The sequence below is a fragment of the Sinocyclocheilus rhinocerous genome, unplaced genomic scaffold (genome assembly GCF_001515625.1).
Source record: "Sinocyclocheilus rhinocerous isolate Xijiao unplaced genomic scaffold, SAMN03320098_v1.1 scaffold113, whole genome shotgun sequence".
In the NCBI taxonomy this organism is placed as follows: domain Eukaryota; kingdom Metazoa; phylum Chordata; class Actinopteri; order Cypriniformes; family Cyprinidae; genus Sinocyclocheilus; species Sinocyclocheilus rhinocerous.
In genome coordinates this window covers 1,340,385-1,358,435 of record NW_015646846.1, presented here as the reverse complement: position 1 = coordinate 1,358,435, position 18,051 = coordinate 1,340,385, and the positions used below count along the sequence as shown (strand labels likewise).

The 18,051-nt window shown below is 35.6% G+C and overlaps 3 protein-coding genes across 7 annotated transcripts in view; 2 read left to right on the top strand and 1 right to left on the bottom strand.

Moving 5' to 3' along the window:
* Positions 1 to 5,418: 5,418 nt before the first annotated feature.
* LOC107708137 (cytochrome c1, heme protein, mitochondrial-like) lies at positions 5,419 to 11,494 on the top strand. The gene is made up of 7 exons (XM_016512294.1): positions 5,419 to 5,561; positions 7,231 to 7,421; positions 8,539 to 8,665; positions 9,667 to 9,824; positions 10,028 to 10,188; positions 10,701 to 10,801; positions 11,007 to 11,494. Exons 1-7 carry the CDS (start codon positions 5,481 to 5,483, stop codon positions 11,109 to 11,111), a joined length of 924 nt encoding a protein of 307 aa, XP_016367780.1. The 5' UTR covers positions 5,419 to 5,480; the 3' UTR covers positions 11,112 to 11,494.
* A 1,332-nt stretch (positions 11,495 to 12,826) lies between these two features.
* LOC107708135 (endoplasmic reticulum-Golgi intermediate compartment protein 3) overlaps positions 12,827 to 18,051 on the top strand; it is a 9,452-nt gene continuing 4,227 nt past the window's right edge. For 2 of the 5 annotated variants that reach the window (XR_001636329.1, XM_016512288.1), the window contains exons 1-10: positions 12,827 to 13,024; positions 13,328 to 13,398; positions 13,580 to 13,667; positions 14,051 to 14,185; positions 14,596 to 14,689; positions 15,424 to 15,589; positions 15,693 to 15,750; positions 16,734 to 16,748; positions 17,097 to 17,128; positions 17,217 to 17,313. Coding sequence is in view for 4 of the 5 variants with exons in the window: in XM_016512288.1 (XP_016367774.1) it covers positions 12,937 to 13,024; positions 13,328 to 13,398; positions 13,580 to 13,667; positions 14,051 to 14,185; positions 14,596 to 14,689; positions 15,424 to 15,589; positions 15,693 to 15,750; positions 16,734 to 16,748; positions 17,097 to 17,128; positions 17,217 to 17,313 (844 nt within the window). In the remaining variant the exon portion in view is untranslated. The remainder of the gene's footprint in view (positions 13,025 to 13,327; positions 13,399 to 13,579; positions 13,668 to 14,050; positions 14,186 to 14,595; positions 14,690 to 15,423; positions 15,590 to 15,692; positions 15,751 to 16,733; positions 16,749 to 17,096; positions 17,129 to 17,216; positions 17,314 to 18,051) is intronic. The other 3 variants (XM_016512289.1, XM_016512291.1, XM_016512290.1) reach the window with 3 other exon arrangements.
* The window catches only part of LOC107708136 (reactive oxygen species modulator 1-like), a 1,171-nt gene continuing 649 nt past the window's right edge, over positions 17,530 to 18,051 (bottom strand). Inside the window, exons 2-3 of the mRNA XM_016512293.1 lie at positions 17,841 to 17,971; positions 17,530 to 17,752 (exon numbers count right to left, since the gene is read on the bottom strand). Coding sequence (XP_016367779.1) covers positions 17,644 to 17,752; positions 17,841 to 17,971 — 240 coding nt within the window. The 3' untranslated portion in view covers positions 17,530 to 17,643. The remainder of the gene's footprint in view (positions 17,753 to 17,840; positions 17,972 to 18,051) is intronic.

The window sequence follows — 18,051 nt, the reverse complement described above, 5'->3', positions numbered from 1 at the left end:
AGCCCGAAAGGGCAACAGAGTCGCGTGACAGACACAGTGATGATGCAGTACACAAGCGGCAGTTAAGACAGCTGACGTGCTATGAGAATGAGAGAATGAGAATGAGCTTTATTGCCAGGTATGTTTACACCATAGACTGTATAAAAACATGGACGTAGTGTCCGTGACGTCACCCGTAGGTATCTGAACAGCACATCTTCTTTAACACAGTTACATCTGTACACCATAGCTATGTGCTATGTGTGGGAAACACTGGGAAGAAAAATACATTTTTATGCTGCTGTCATGTGATTCTACATCTGAAAGGATGCTGAAGGACAAGCGGGAGGACAAGTCATCATTCATGGCGGTGTGGTGGTACTATGAAATGTTGTAGTAGCCTAAAACCAGACTTATCTTTACTTCTCCAAGGTGGAAAGAAAGTGTATAAGTATATATAAAATAAGTGAAACCTGTCTGTCTGACCATGTCACTCTGTCATCAATTCTGCCTCCAAGATGGGAGGTTACTATAGCAACTGCCAGGGTTAATAACACCTCCACAACAGTGTGTCCCAACATTTTAACACATAATGTATATAATTTCTATCCAAGAAAAATAGGAATGGTGTGTCATAATGGCATGACAAATACAGGCTCTTGCGAACTGTAATGGTTGATATCAAAGCAATTGCTGTCAAGTCTTACACATATTCATACTTGCGTCAGTCGTGTGAATATATTAAGTGAGGAAGAAAAAAGAAACAAAACAAAAAATATATATCTCCAATAGCCACTTTGGTATCCCATTAATTTTTTAATACACTATTCTCATGTTTTGTTTGTTTTGTTTTGTTTTGATTGTTTTTTCTCTTTTTTGTTAGATTAATTAAATATTTTTTAATATTTAAGATATCTGTATCATTTTATTATATGTACAATTAAATTACATTAAGTGTTTGTTTAATAATTGTTGCAAAAAAATCAAGATTTTAACCTGTACTTACAGTAAATTTTGACAACAGGGCTGCAAAAATTCAAATCCAACATAAAATGAATAGAAAATAAACCCCCAGCTCAAATCAAATTTAGTTTGACCTTCTGAGGTTGGTAAACAACAAGGTCTAGCACCATCATTCCAAATCATTTGTTAAAAAAAGACAAACATTAACATTAATTTTCAGGTGTTTTATGCCCTATTTTTTACTCTGTTTGTGGAAAGTGCCAACAAGTCTCCTGAGCTTTGAAAGAATAACCTCTGAGCAATAAAATCTTCCTTTGGGAAAGATTTATCTGGAGCAAGCAAAAAAAAGGAAGATGTTTAACTTTATTTATTATTGAAGGGGAGTTAATATCATGCCATCTCAAAGAAACATGGCCTTTCTTTCAGATGTCCCTTAACTTTCGCCCCTGGGGAGCGGACGGGGACGGGTTTTATCATTTACTATGACTGCAGGCAGCATTTTAACCCAGCGTTTGAGAGCAAGCAAAGCTGAAGGCTGGCCTTGGGAGATTTCAAGGGTAAAGCATCTGTTTAGACTTACCCCAGAGGATCGTGGGTCAGACGTAGGTATACAGTGTATTCTACCTTTTAATGGAGGCATAAATAACTAAAGAGCTTTATTGCAATGCAAACTGTAATTAAAACTCTCTAATAGAGGTTTAGGATGACACTTTCATCATCATCACCTACCTACACAGAGCTCACTCTCTCTGTCTGTTTGTGCTCGAAGTGAAGCTGTATTTTCTGAGATTTAATCAAATCTTTTCATCTTATCTAGCTGCTGAATATTATGCCTTTTCATTTTTAAATTAGACTGTAGCCAGCGAGAAAAGAGGAGTGAGAAAAGGAACATGTCAGTTAAGCTAAATCTCTTTAAAGCCCTTTGAAAGAATCCAGATATTGCATACCGTTCCTGCTGGTGCTGAAATACATGGTGCATTTATTGTAGCATGTTTTATAATGTTTAATCTGAGGTATGCTTTCATTCTACGACGGTAACAAGGCTGTATCAATTGAAATCGATTGTGATATCAGGGCTTACAGCCTTGGCTAAATTGTAAGTGTCAGTAGGAATCAAAATTCTATTATTTTCCAAACAATCAGATAAAGCTGTATAAAAATGCCAATGCCTGGCCTCTGAGAGCGCTTGTTTGCTGTACCTGATTGAACCCGCTCTCTGCGGCCTCGTTCCCGTCCTGTGGGACACGCTCAATTTTCCACAGGCTTATCTTGCCAAGGTGGCCAATTTAGGGCCCTTTTGCTGCTTGGCTTTTTGAGATATGTACCCATATTACAAAGGCAGGTAGGGACAGTTGCGTTTGTTGGGACCATGTTAAGGTCGAGGGGATACAGTCAAAGGGCCTAAATGATAAATTAATGGCCTTGTAGTTGATGCTCCAGAGTAAAGAATATGTTTAATTGAATTTTTGTCATCATTTACTCACCCTCATGTTGTGTGAACACAAAATGAACAATGACTCTTTTCCTCACTGGAAAAAAATAGAATAGAAACCATTTTCAGTCAGAAATTTCTATTAAATTTCACAATTAATTACAAAGAAACGGCATGTAACACATTGAATTAAACATGAAATTCTGAAGTTGAAAAACTAAAATAGTATTTTATTGTAAAACATACTGCAGTAATGTTTGTTTTATTTACAACTTGTTTCTGTCTTTTTAATTTTCATCTTGGTTAATCTATCTGTTTAATATTAACTATTGAAAAATAAACAAGTCCTTGATAGCTTCTTTGGTCAGCTAATAGTGACTGAAGATTGCAGTTGGCATATCTTTCGCACATTTGGTATCTTTTCTTACACACATGGACGTGATGGAGATGTGATTGGTAAAGTGTATATTTTGTCATATGCATTTTATTGTTCCCATTTGAGTGTGTAAATTGATACTGTTCAATAATAATAAAAAAAAAATGTTTTTTCTTACGCATTAAAAAACGCATTAAGTCCTGATGCGGCACATGGTTTGAATAAATCTCGGTTTTGTACTGCTGCATTAATAAACATGATCCACAAAAGCCCCACTTAATTTATCCTTAGAAATTACTTCATTAAAAGGAGCATAACAAATGCTTATTCTGCATAATAACACTTATTAGTATGGTATGAACACAATAAGATGCTAAAGTTGATGTATAATAGACATCACTCAAGAGTGTTGTATTCCATCAATCATTTACTGTACGTTTGAACTATATCGACTGTTTAGGGCTGGGGCTGGACAGCTGTCTGTGTACACTTGTTGAACACTGCCATCTACAGGAATTTACGCGCAATTACATGGGTTTAAAAACTTTTTCCAAACCAAACCACACAATTTTATTTTAGCAGCCTACCAATGACTGTTGTAAGTACACAAACACAAGTAACAAAAAACACTTCAAAATAAAAAAAAATAAACAAATAACTACCATGGTAATACTTTTTGCATAATATTATGATATGAGTACCTTGGAGACCTAAACCTAAATGATTTAAGTTTAAAATTAAGTAAACTTTAAACTTAAATCAGCGGTTTAAACTGTACTTTGACAAACGTTGGTAACAGGGCTTCAAAAAATACTTTGGTAACAAGGCTTCATTTAAAATGATTAAAAATTTTTTTTTTTTTTAAAGATCAAATGATATTTAGTTTGACCTCCTGAGATTGGCGAAAAACCTTAAATTGTAGTACTGTAATATTATTAAAATCATTACTGGAATACAATGTAAATAATACTATAGAAGCCTATATGAATTCCATAACACATATCAAAACACCATTAACATCTGACACCATCACTTTACCATGGTAAGATGTACACCTCGCTAGCAAATATATTAAACACAGCATTGTCAACGAGCGACGAAGGCCTCAAGTTCAAGTAATTAATGAACCCAGCAAAAGTAAAAAGTAAAGGTTTGTCAGTGTATGTATATTTGGCGTAAGGCGCATTTTGTGTTGTGATTTGATTACCTTGACCAGATAGCCTATGTGCAACACTTTTATCAGGTGTAGGGACTAGATTTTTTTTTTTATGAGAACATTATGTCAACAAATAAGGAAGAGTTACAATATAAAAATATAAAATAATAATATAAAAAATATATAATGAAAAACAATCCAAGACAACAATTAAACAAAACACATCACATTCAAAGGAAAAGATTGAACACCTTACACATTTTTCAATTGTTCATCAATTGATTGTTTTTAAAGCCTTCTTATTACATGAGTTCGGAATAGTCCCGAAGTAATGCGCTATTGCCCATTGGCTGACATTAGCAGCATACACATATATGCCTGGGAAAGTAGCTGTATTCGGTATATACTGTTAGTGCATACTATTACTTGAAATGTAATTATTGTAATACTATTACTTGAAATTATGTGCATTAAGCTTAATATGCTACATTGTTGTCAGATGACCTCTCTATGTTACATGTATTTCATTGAATAGTGTCCAGTTATTATTTTTCTTATTTTTTCTTGTTTACTTTCTTTTTTTATGCATTTATTCATGTGTTTATTTATTTATTTTCAAATTAATACTTGTATTCAGGAATGACTGAACTGATTGAAAGTCACAGTAAAGACATTTATAATGTTACAAAATACTTTTATGTCATATAAATGCAGTTCTGTTGAACTTTCCAATCATCAAGAATATAAAAAAATAATGGTTTAAACAAAAAAAAAAAAAAAAAAAAGGTGGCAAGTTTTATGTGACTTGAGTGTAAATTACATTATGAAGATTAAGTAAGTATAGTTTGTTTTTCTGTAAATTCACTTTTTTCCAATTAACAAATCCAAGCAAAACATTTTCCCAAAGTAAAGAAAATTCTTTATCAATATCCTCATTAACAAATAAGGAAAAGACTTTCCACAACAATTTAGAGTATAGCCTACTGGCAGTGCCAAAATAAATGCACTATAATCTCTGGGTGCTGTTTACAAAAAGAACGCTTTGTATAAATATCTATTAGTATAAGTATTAGTATATAAGTATTAACAGCATATATATATATATATATATATACTGTATATACACACACACACGATGGATAATTCGAAAGGAAATTTTATTTTATCTTATTAGTAATTAAGTATCTATTCTGAATCAGCCAACCTTTTCTCCATGCAATATCAGAAACAAAAGCATTCCAATAAACTGTAACGTTTGGAATTGACACAAATTCTATCACTGCGTTTGACATCTTGTTGTATGCTGTTAAATACACCTCCAACCTCAGGTGGGCGCTATATAAAAAAAATACACTCCCGCGTCAATCTAAATAACGCTATTAAAATAAAACACCTCTTCAGTTGAGCACAATAAAAACACCTTTCTCTAATTAAATTACATATATTCTCCGTAATTATGTATTAATAACATAATGCGTAAGTTTTATAAGAGCTTGTGTAATTTTCAGGGAAGGGAGGGGACAGCATCGCTCTCATCCGGTGGAAGCGAAGTTCCTCTCCGCAGAGTCAAGAGCATGGCTGCGCTCCGTGTGGTCGTGTTCTCCGGCACCGGGAGAACCCTCCTCAACACATCCAAATCCATTCATACTCCACGGGTAGGGACACATGTTGTATTATCTTTCTTATTAGCTTTATTTTCACATTCTGGAGTGTGGAGGATGCAAATATACGCCTTTTTTCTTTGGCATATCCCGGCGTCTCTCACAGTGAATTACCTTACAGCAAGGTCACAGCAGTTTGTGGCTCTTATTACATTCGCATCATGATATGTGTGCTTTTATATTACTGTCATAACACATTAGCTGTCTAATAAGGTGTATTATTTGTAATTCAAATTTATGTTTGGATTAAAAAGCACTTTGAAGTCTAATAACCGATGCGAGCTGTCATTCCTTGAGTTTATCCTGGGAGACATCATTGGTCTTTGACATCCAAGGCTTATTATAATACATTATTAATCCTTATAGTTTTAACAGAACATGTCAGCTATTTCTGTTTGTTTGGCATATGATGCTTTTTCATAATTCTTTAGGTTGTATTATTAGCATAATTTAAGTCAAATGTTGAATTGAAAAGTGAATATGTCATAATGTCAGTACTTGCTTTAATGACAGCAACGTTTGAGCTGGCATGAACTTCAGGTTTGTGTAAAACCTGATGATCCATGGCATCTAGCATGATTTTTTTTATCTCTGTATTTTGCACAAAGAATTTAACTTGGTTAAAGTCACAAATTAGCTTGTTATGATTAATAGTGATCATTTTACATATTGACGGTCCTTGTTAAATTTTTCAGAATCCTTAAACTTCATTTACAGGTTTAAATTTAGCTTTTTAATGTGGTCCCAAACCTCTGGACTCCACCGTATTTGTAATGGAAGTTAATAGAGATTAATGTATTTGTTAGGTCTTTTAAAGGGGTCATATGATGCGATTTCATTTTTTCCTTTCTCTTTAGAGTGTTACAAGCTCTTGGTGCATAAAGAAGATCTGTAAAGTTGCAAAGACTAAAGTCTCAAATCCAAAGAGATATTCTTTATAAAAGTTAAGAGTTAGCCACACCTACCTAAAACGGCTCGTTCGAACACGCCCCCACATATCTACCTCACTATGTGGGAAGATATGCATAACGCCGCCCAAATGTTCACACAAAGAAAGAAGGAGTAACTTTTATTCTCGCTGTCACGCGCTTGAGGTATTCGGCCAATCACAACGCACGGGATAGTTGGCCAATCAGAGCACACCTCGCTTTTTAGACCGATGAGCTTTGTAAAAATCGAGGCGTTTCAAAAAGGCGGGGCATAGAGGAGAAACAATAATGTACAGTATGTGGAAAATAATGTGTTTTTTTAACTTTAAACCGCATAAACACATTTCATTACACCAAATACACAAAATAATGTTCTTTTTAGCAGCATCATATGACCCCTTTAATGGGCATTTAAGGTCAGACTGTTCTTCATTGGTGCAAGTAATAGTTTTTTTCTTTTTTTTTTCTTTTTTGGATATGACTGCTTTTACCTTGGAGTGCCTTATAAATAACTTGGTATATGATTATGGCAATAGTTCAGTTGCTCATCTAATTGTAATATAATAATTTGTCCCTTCCTATATTTCATTTGTGACTTGCGTCTGTGCATGTTAAGATGATGCTCATCATGTTTGTGCAATAATCAGCTGCATTTATGCGGAGCTATCCATCAGTTTACTAACTGAAATGTAATCCTAGGTAACAATGTTTTTTTGTTTTGTTATGTTTTGTAGGCCAACATGTCATTCGCTAGCCTGCCGAAGAGGAAGAAGATAGCCCTGACCACGATTGGAGTGCTGACGACAGGAGGAGCAGGTCTGGCTCTAATGCTGCAGCAGTCAGTCAAGGCCTCTGATTTGGAGCTGCACCCACCGTCATACCCCTGGAGCCACAACGGCTTGCTGTCCTCCCTCGACCATGCCAGGTACCACAGCCCACATCAGAGTACCGTCTTACTAGGGAGTACAAGATGGTCAAAGTGTCTGGTAATGTTGTAGTAACAGTACGTTAAAGGTGATTCTGCATGACGACTAGCGGCACCAAATGCAAAATAATTGACTTTTTAAAAAGGTTTTCAGATCAATTTACACGTCTGCAATTTTACAGCCAAACATGAAGTCTCACCTCAAACTCACACCATTGGGAACTGAAGTTGTGCTCAATGAGACAGCAAAATTTAAACCGAGTCAGGAGAAAATATTTTAGCATTTTTTCCAGAAGTTTTATTTCTATGGCCTTAAAGGATAGCAGACTTAACCCTATACAGCTTGCTGTATCATATTTGATATGCAAATTTCTAAGCCCTCTAAATTATTAACATAATCACAAAAACATATTGTACACAATCTACTACATGCCTTCTGTTGATCTGATTGATAATTCATACTTTTTTAGCAAGTAAAAGTTCTTTTAGTATAATTGTAAAGATGTCCAACTTCAGGTCGTGTTAAATGTGAATTCTTTATTGACTGTTATGAAGTAAATGTAATAGTAACTTTTATATTGTTAGTAATATTTTTAAAAGAACATTTAGTGGACTGAAGTAACTTTGGCTTTCTTGTTTATTCACATATCATTTTTAGACAAATCAATATTGAATATGATACATCAAGCTTTTTGATTTGCATCTCTCATTTTTCATTGTATTACATTATATGTTTTGTCCTCTACAATAAAAAATAAAGATCTTTGATCATAAAACTAAACATTTAAATACCAAATTACTAAGACATTACTGAGAGCTATAGAGTGACAACTGATATTTATATGTATGCGTTTTATGATTGTTGTCTGCCATGATGTTATAAAAATAATTTTGCATAGTTTGGGCCTCTGAATAAAATTTTGATAAAAAGCAGTTTTTCCTCCTCGAATATGAGCTCCATATTCTCACTATATAATAATATATGAGCCATAAAAGCCTGATGTATCAAATGTAATACTCATCAAAAGTAGAGATGATTTTGTCTAAAGTTTCAATACACTGCTTCATTTAAAAAAAAAAAAAAAAAATTGTTTTTTACAATGGTTTTGTTTTTCAGTATTCGTCGTGGATATCAGGTGTATAAGCAGGTGTGCTCGGCCTGTCACAGTATGGAGTATTTGGCCTTCCGTAACTTGGTGGGAGTGTCACACACAGAGGCAGAGGTCAAGACTCTGGCTGAAGAGGTCAGATTTCTTATGATGTTAACCCAAACACAACTCAATTTAATTGTCTAATTGCACCGATGTGTTTAATTAGATAGTGTAGCGCTTGTTAGGGCAAAGCAATACAATAAAAACCACCACCTTAGCAACACTCTGGCAATTGTGGTGGCAGATTTTACACAGACAAGCAAGCACCACTAACATTTTTTTTGACAAATAAGCAGTGTAGGGTCAGAGTGTCTTGTTAATGCGAAGGTCAACTTAAAGGGGTCATATGATGCGATTTAAATTTTTCCTTTCTCTTTGGAGTGTTACAAGCTCTTGGTGCATAAAGAAGATCTGTAAAGTTGCAAAGACTAAAGTCTCAAATCCAAAGAGATATTCTTTATAAAAGTTAAGAGTCAGCCACGCCTACCTAAAACGGCTCGTTCTAACATGCCCCCACATGTCTACGTCACGATGTGGGAAGAATTGCATAACGCCGCCCAAATGTTCACGCAAAGAAAGAAGGCGTAACTTTTATTCTCGCTGTAGTATTGTTGTTGCCGCCGCCGCCATGTCATGAAGGCGCTGTGTTTCGTTGTGAAAGCGAAACTACTTTGGTTGGCCTTCCAAAAGAGGACGATATCCGCTTCGTCATGCCTGGAGCTGATCCGTGCTGGTCGCTGAGGAAATACATTTACTAAAAAATACAATACACACTTAAATACACACTGTTCTGACTCACAGACTGTAAGTACGTTTTTTATATTTAAAGAATTTGCCACTGACGATTCAAACGCGAGTTTTGGGCAGTGTAGAGTAGCACTTGTTGTTGACGCGTTTCAGAAAGGCGGGGCATAGAGGAGAAACAATAATGTACAGTATGTGGAAAATAATGTGTTTTTTGAACCTTAAACCACATAAACACATTTCATTACACCAAATACACCAAATAATGTTCTTTTTAGCAGCATCATATGACCCCTTTAATATCTTTGACGCATGTATAAGGGTCCATAAGGACTTTGTGCTTTATGCAGATTGAAGTTGTGGATGGTCCTGATGACAGTGGAGAGATGTTCACCCGTCCTGGAAAACTCTCAGATTACTTCCCCAAACCCTATGCAAACCCTGAGGCCGCCCGTGCTGCTAACAACGGCGCTCTGCCCCCTGACCTCAGCTATATTATCAGTGCCAGGTAATGAATTAATTTTGATCAGGTGCTAAAGTCATTATTTTACACTTTAAAAAATTGTCACTAAAGCCTCTTTTGTGGTTCTACTACAAGCAATTTATAAGCAAACAATTTTTTTTTGAGTAGGATAGATTAATCTCAATATTATCATTATCACACTTTTGTTTTTCTTCAGACATAACTCTTTTTCTCTTTCTTTCACTCAGGCATGGAGGGGAAGATTACGTGTTCTCTCTCCTGACCAGTTACTGTGATCCTCCAGCTGGTGTGTCTGTGAGGGAGGACCTGTATTACAACCCTTATTTCCCTGGCCAGGCCATTGGTATGGCACCACCCATCTACAATGAGGTGCTCGAGTATGATGATGGTGAGTTTTAAAGTTTTCTATTATCATTAACCTTTTTTTGACACACATTCGTATTTCTACTAGGACTCTCAATAGATCAATCTCATTTTGTGATTAAACCCATTTCAATTCATTTCTTTCTTTTTTTTCTAAATATTGTGCATTCATTTTGAATGTTTAGTTCATTTTGGTGGAAAGAAGGGAATAGAATAATAAGATTTGTCAGCCCACTGGTGGCATTCTCATTAATGGTGTATTTTACTCATGGGTTATATTTCATACTTTCTGAGCTCTGACTATAATTAAATTCTGCCATATAAAAACTGTAAATTACTTTTGTTTTGTTAATCATCCCACCTGATTTGATTTGCATATAAATTAGCCATTTAGAAAGTTAAGTGGCTGAATATAAATGAGAGCGTCTACTGGATTAAATGCATTTATGAGGTATTACAACTAATGGACATGAAGTAACATATTAAGTATTATATGTGTAGGTCAGAGTTTGTTAATAACTCGCTTCTCCTCCATAGGAACCCCTGCCACCATGAGCCAGGTTGCTAAAGATGTCTGTACTTTCCTGAGGTGGGCGGCCGAGCCAGAACATGACCAGCGTAAACGTATGGGACTGAAGGTTTGTATTTTCCTTTTTCCATCCCTACTAGTTAATTTTTTCAGATGTTGGTGGAAAATTAGATTTATGTAGTGCAATACTAAATGCCCACAACAGAAGAGCAAAACATGCATGAAGAGATGTTGCATCTCGACATGTGTCCTCATTAAAGCACCATCGCTAAAAAAAAATAGTGCTTATTGTTTTTCTCTGATTCTCTCTGCAGATTTTAATTGGCGCCTCCATACTTGTTCCCCTGGTCTACTACCTTAAGAGGCACAGGTGGTCTGTGATGAAGAGTAGAAAGATCGCCTACAGGCCTCCCAAATAAAGCCAAACTGCTGCCGTCACCAGGCCTTGACACAACGTTAAAACCTGATTCACGATTGTCCGATCTTTTTCAGAATGCACAATGCTTCAAGATAAGGTTGCTATCATCAATAACCACTGGACATCCTTTCAGATAGGTGTCCTTGCTCCTATATGACTTGGGGAGTGGGACCTGAGACAACCTTTGTGATGTTTTACTGTAAAATAAATATCTCAATTAATTATTTGTGGTTGTTTGTAAGGTGTGTGCTCAGAGGCAAAAATCTAAAATACATTTGCAACCTTCTTGTGCTTTGTGAGATCTGTCCTTGCAGTAGGCTCTCTACACTTTGTTGTGTAAATATTTAATAAAAGCGGTATATCCTAATGACCTCTTATAACAAATCTGGTGGTTTGTGATGTGATTCTTTCAGTTTGATCATTGAGATTGATTTGTTTGGTTGATGTTTTTATCCAAAGCAACCTAAAAATTAGGAAAGTATTATCAGATGTACTGCAATATCCAACATCCCAGATTTGGACCTTTATAAGTACAGATGCGGGTAGTTTAGACGTGTATAAAATGTTGTGAAATCAACTGCTAGTCGAAAAGCTGTTTTCTGGGATTTCCTGAAGGTTTTGATGCACCATAGACCAGAATGCTAATGTAATTTAAATGTCTTTGTCTAGATATTTAGATAAACATGCACAGGCATCACTTTGATCTTCATAACTGCAGGGCTAATCGGCTGTTTCAGACTGTAAGGCGGCTCTAATATTTATCCAGAGAGCACTGGGTAAATGTTTAGTCAGACCTCTCAAGATGATTGTAAATACCGTTAAAACAACATGAGTGTAAAAAAGATATGCTTGAATTTGAAGATGTGATATGGCAGAAACTGAAAGAAAGAAGGAGGTCCAAAACATAAAAGAAAAAATTACAACTTATTAAAATATATCCAGATGGTTTCACTTTAAAGATTTAACAAAGAACAAATATGGCTTACCATGTAGAAAATAAAAGTTCCTAATAAATCCTAATTAATGTTTTTTTTTTTAATCATTAGTATATGTTCATATAATATATTTAAGGGTCAGTCCATAAGTAACTTTGGGCAAATTAATAACATTACAACAAAATTTAAAAAATCAGATTACACTTGCAAAATAAATGAATTAAACACCACAAAATGTATATTTGATATCAATATATATTTATGTAATTAAAGCTGCTGCATGGTTATATTTTGTGCGGATCTTACTACAAATTTTGAGCGTACTTTTTTATCTGTGATTACATGGGTGTGTAAAAGTTGAGTGGCTAATATATGTTGAAAAAACCAGCATATGCTGGTTAGGTATGTTTTGAAGCTGGGATGCTGGTTTGAGCTGGTTTAAGTTGGTCCTTTGCTGGTTTATGCTGGTCCTTTGCTGGTTTAAGCTGGTCATGTGCTGGTCCTAAACTGGTCCGACCAGTTTAAGACCAGCACATGACCAGCATAAACCAGCAAAGGACCAGTTTAAACCAGCATCCCAGCTTCAAAACATACCTAACCATCATATACTGTTTTTTTTTTTCAACAGGGAGAGGTTCTAAAATCCACATTAAGGTATAATACAAACATTTTATAGCAGTAATGTTTTTTTATAATGATAAGTAATTATAAAATAAAATAAAATAAAAAAGTTTTTAAACTCTACCACTAGAGGGTCAACACAGGAGAGACGCTCCAGCTACGCGGTGGAATCTGATTGGCTGAGAGGATTCGATCACTTCCTCGGTGTACCGGAAATGGGTCATTGGAAATCGAAGTGACGGCTAGCTTTACTGCCGCACGAGAGGGAGAATGGATGCGTTAAATAAACTTAAACAATTTGACGCTTATCCGAAAACTCTAGAGGACTTTAGGATCAAAACATGTGGAGGAGCCACGGGTGAGTGATACATATCCACCGAGAGCTGCAGAAGTGCTGAGCGCCATTCATACACACAGGCTCGTGGGGAGAAAGCGGTGCTGAACAGGCTAATTAACATAAAGTCTTAAAATATGCACATATAATTACCTATTAAAATTACACAAACATTTACATAGTTTGAATGGAAATTGTCACTGGGGCGCATAAATCCAAAACTGTATGAGATAAGAGTCATGTTTAATGAGACTGTGAATTTAATGACATGTAGCTCAGTCTTTAAGAAGTTGTTTCTAATTCACATGTTCTTCGTTCACTTTGCAGTGACCATCATCAGTGGACTTATTATGCTGATTCTGTTCTTCTCTGAGCTGCAGTATTATCTAACTAAGGAGGTGGGTGAATGACTTCATACCACCTTGTTGTGCATAATATATATGTAACTCAATCTCATGACATCTGTGAGTCTGTAGTGACTGTGTATGTAGATTTTATAGTACTATTGTGCGTTTTTAGAGCTGTTCATAAACGTTTGATGGAATATGTTTGAGTTCTGGCTTCGTTGTCATCTCTTAGGTCCATCCTGAACTATTTGTAGACACTTCCAGAGGAGACAAACTAAGAATCAACATTGATGTTATATTTCCACATATGCCTTGTGCCTGTAAGTGAACATTTTGTTCCGATTTATGTTTTGCATGATTTTGTCATGTTGTTCATAATACACTATAAAACCATATAAGCAAATCAAATAAAGTAGGGCTTGATTAAGAAGTTGTAAAATGAAAGAAGGCACTATACTGTGTAATATGTTTGATTTCGAAGGACCTGAAAGTATCCGGAAGTATCCAGATCATATGTTGATCGCAGTGTGTCAAGCACATGTCCATGTCATAAATCACCCCAAAAACCTGATGCAATCATGCAAAAGCAAACTGACACTTTGTTACCTAATTGAAGATGGTGTTATCATGATATTTACTCCAGCTGTTTGAAGTAATTTTCTCTGGCCGTGCGGGTTGTTGAGTTGTGATTTTGTTTTCTTAGATCTGAGCATTGATGCCATGGATGTAGCAGGGGAACAGCAGCTAGACGTGGAGCATAACTTGTTTAAACAGAGGCTCGACAAAGACGGCCAGCCAGTCACAGCAGAGGCCGAAAAACATGGTCAGTATCATCATAGTAAGTGATGTTCTTGTTTTCTGATATACTACGGAAAAATGTACAGTACATCGTTACTGAAAGATGCCGATTAAGTGATTTCACATGAAACTTTAAATGTATTAATGTCATTTTCAAGCTATATTTAACTCTTTTCACATGTACTTAAAATACATAATTAAAGGAATAGTTCATGCATAAATGAAAGTTTTTTTTAATTATACTTTTATGGTGCTTGGTTTGCGCCCTTTGTGAATTTTGTAAACAAAATAAATAATTAAATTCTAAAATTAAATCCAATATCTAAAATAAAATCTAAATAATGAAAACTGTAAACAAAAGTGGGATGTGCAATTAGAAACAAAATGTTAATATACAGATTTTTTGAATATATGCCTTGATTTGATTTGTCCTTTCTGTTTTCTGTGCAGATTTGGGGAAGGAGGAGGAAGGGGTGTTTGACCCCAGTAAGCTGGATCCTGACCGCTGCGAGAGCTGTTATGGAGCTGAGACAGACGATTTAAAGTGAGTTTCCTTTTTCTGATAATGCACCACCACCACAAACAGAGCAGCAGAGGTTTTCTGATGGGAAAGTGCTGGTAGAACCGGTCTGTCTGCTGGCATGAAACCAGTTCTGAAAGTTATTGTAAAGATCCGGTAAATCGACAGAAGCTTACATAGTCAAAATTTCTCAAATTCATAACCACCTGGCTGAATGAAAGTGAAAGAGATTAATTAGAAGTTTAAAATTCCTCTGGATTCACACTTACTTTGTTGAAAGTAAGTGCCATTTAGGCAGCTGAATTGTCAGTCAACCAATAAAATGCACATTCACATTTGTATTGTAAACTCTGTTTCCTGCAAAAGACCTTCACAAGGAATGTATTTGAGACATTTTAATGCAAAGCGTAAATGGCCAATCCGTTATTGTCGTATTGTATATATACAATCAGTATTTATTAACAATTTGAATTCGTTTTTAATTTTAATTATAGTTTAATAATTATGTGCTTTTGTCCTGTTATTTTTATATTTCTATTTAGCTTTATTTTTTTCATTTAGTCGCCAAGGCAACATTTCCAATTTTTTTATTTATATTTCATATTATTTCAGCTTTATTTGAAGTAACAAAAATGATTTTTAATAGTTTTAGGTGACCGTAACAACACTGCTTTTGATCAGTGCCTGATGTTAATAGCAGGTGTATATATAGGGCCAATTTAAGACATGATTTGAGACACGAACTGGTTGTTCTGCAGGTGTTGCAATACCTGTGATGATGTGCGGGAGGCGTACCGGCGCCGTGGCTGGGCGTTTAAGACCCCTGACACCATTGAGCAGTGTAAGAGAGAGGGCTTCAGCCAGAAGATGCAGGAACAGAAGAATGAAGGATGTCAAGTCTATGGCTTTCTGGAGGTCAATAAGGTAACATGCAGCCCCGTGATCTGATTTCTGAATCAATGTTTTTATTAGGTTCAAGTACATTCTATATATTTAAAAAAAAATCACAAATCACATCTTTCTCCAGGTGGCAGGGAATTTCCATTTTGCCCCTGGAAAGAGCTTCCAGCAGTCTCATGTACATGGTAAAGACTCAGGTTTAGTTGTTAAGTATGAATCGAACACAAGTCAAAGCTCTTAGGTCTGATCCAGAGGCATGTTTATTAGTTTTAGCCCATTAACTTATCAATGACTTGACCTTTTGTATTCGGTTACAAATTTGGATTATTATTAATTGTATTATCAAATTGAAACAGCTTTTATATCAAGCCTATGTGCCAGTATGTGTCAGACCTGAACGTTTGATTTGTCTGCATGTAGCCAGATGCTTCATGTAGCCTCTCATTTCTTGGTATGCAAATGCATAGTGAGCCATTCAGTGCTGTACAAATGTCTTGAGATCCACATTTGTATTTATGTAGAGAAACACACAATGCATGTCTTGCATATTTGCTTTTTTCTGCCTGCTTTCTCAAAACTGTTCATCAGTCCGTGCAACTGAGAATCTGTAGTTTAAATCAGCTCAAAGTCTGTTTTATATTGACCAGTTGCTTTGTTTCTGAGCTGATGAAGTTTTTTTTTTTTTATCCTTTTGTCGTCACTGTGTATGCAAGTGTGCCTTTAAAATCTTACAAATTCTTCTATACACTCATTACCTTGTGTCGACCGTTGATGCTGTAAATCAAAGCTGTTTTTTATTAATGAAATTATTTTTGGTTAGTCTGGGTTTTTAACTTTGGGACAAAAAGGTTTCTATGCTTTTCCACCAAAGCTCACAATCTTTCTAAGTAACAAGGTACAGAACTAACACCAGTTATGCTTGGTCGTGCATAAGCTATTTTTCCAGTGCATTATACAGTACTCATTAATACACTTTTACAGACCTTGGATTCAAGTGGCAATCAATATTTCAATAGCCCTTCTTCAGGGAAAAAAAAAGAGATGGTAATTTGCCAATTAGTTTTGCTCTAGTATTGGAATGAGCTTAAAGGGCCAGTCACAAATTCCTCTTTTGAAAACTTTCCAAAAACAAAACCCATTTAGTGACTATTTTCTCTTCTTTCTGCAGTGCATGCTGTGGAAAGTAAGTTGATCTTTTATATTTTAATAAATCTTTATTGCAAGACAAGTTAGAATTTACCTTGTTACTATATCAGTAATTCTGCTTTTCTCTGCACATAATTTGAGATTTAGACTTCAACAAATAGTCAGTTTGTGATTTGACATTGCGGTGGCTTTAAAGTGTCAATTAATTTGTCATGATTCTCATCAGCAAGTGCATCTGTGACCACTTAACATACTACGCTCTGCCTTTGTTTGAAATATGTGCAAATTTCTAGGCTAATTAAATTAATTTAACTAAGATGCATTCACAAATTGTGCGTCTTTAAAAACATTCATTCATTTTGTTAATCGATTCCTTTATTTTCAGTTCATGATCTGCAGAGCTTTGGACTAGACAACGTGAGTTGCTTCTCTAATTTTCAATAAGATTAATTTGCCATTGCTCACAAATATTAGGCCTAACAGAATTTGTTTGGTATGACCATAGATCAACATGACGCATTTCATCAAACATCTTTCATTCGGCAAAGACTACCCTGGAATTATCAATCCTTTAGATGGTACTAATGTAGCAGCACCTCAAGGTAAGTGTATGGCATTACTTTAAAGTAAAAATCAGCATGAATGGCTGAGAACATCATTTCCAGAATTAAAGAGCCCTTCTTTATCTTCTCCGTGGTCATTTCATTGTCAGCCCTCCACAGACAGCAGAAAGGTCACTGCTAAAGGTCAATCCCACAGTTGTCCTAATCTAGCAACCATCAACAATTAGATCTTAGACTGAGCCCAAGATTTGATTCTTTTTAATCAGTCTTTATTGACACCTGTGTCCATGAATGTGGGTATGATAACAAATGGATGAATCTAGAAATGCTTCAAAGTTCTATAATTTTAGAAGTGGCATTAGTGTGATCTCAGCAGCGGATACCCATCCCAATGGACATGAAGGTTCCAAACGTGCCACCGCTTTGCATCATCATCTTCCCAACTCCGCCCATCAACTCTCGACCCCTCATGCCGACCCTGGAAAAAACATAACCATCTCTATTAAAAAAGTACCACTAAATATATAATTATAAATAATCCTAAAAATGACAGCTGTTGTTCATACCTGAGACAGGAGAATGTTCCGAACATGGCACCTGCAGCCATGCCCACGGTAAAACCCATCATGAAGCCCATCTTGACTCTGTCAAAGCAACTGGGCTGCGTCTGTCCATATGGTCCTACTGTCACCGGCATCTGGAAAGAGGATAATACGTTGTCTTAGCTTGTCTTTCGTTATTTTAGTAGCATGCAAATGTAAATATTTCACATTATTT

Coding starts and splice junctions, on each gene's coding strand:
- LOC107708137 (XM_016512294.1), top strand. CDS start 5,481: ATGGCTGCGCTCCGTGTGGTCGTGTTCTCCGGCACCGGGAGAACCCTC. Junction 8,666..9,666: donor TCAAGACTCTGGCTGAAGAG/GTCAGATTTCTT, acceptor TGCTTTATGCAG/ATTGAAGTTGTGGATGGTCC. Junction 10,189..10,700: donor GGTGCTCGAGTATGATGATG/GTGAGTTTTAAA, acceptor TCTCCTCCATAG/GAACCCCTGCCACCATGAGC.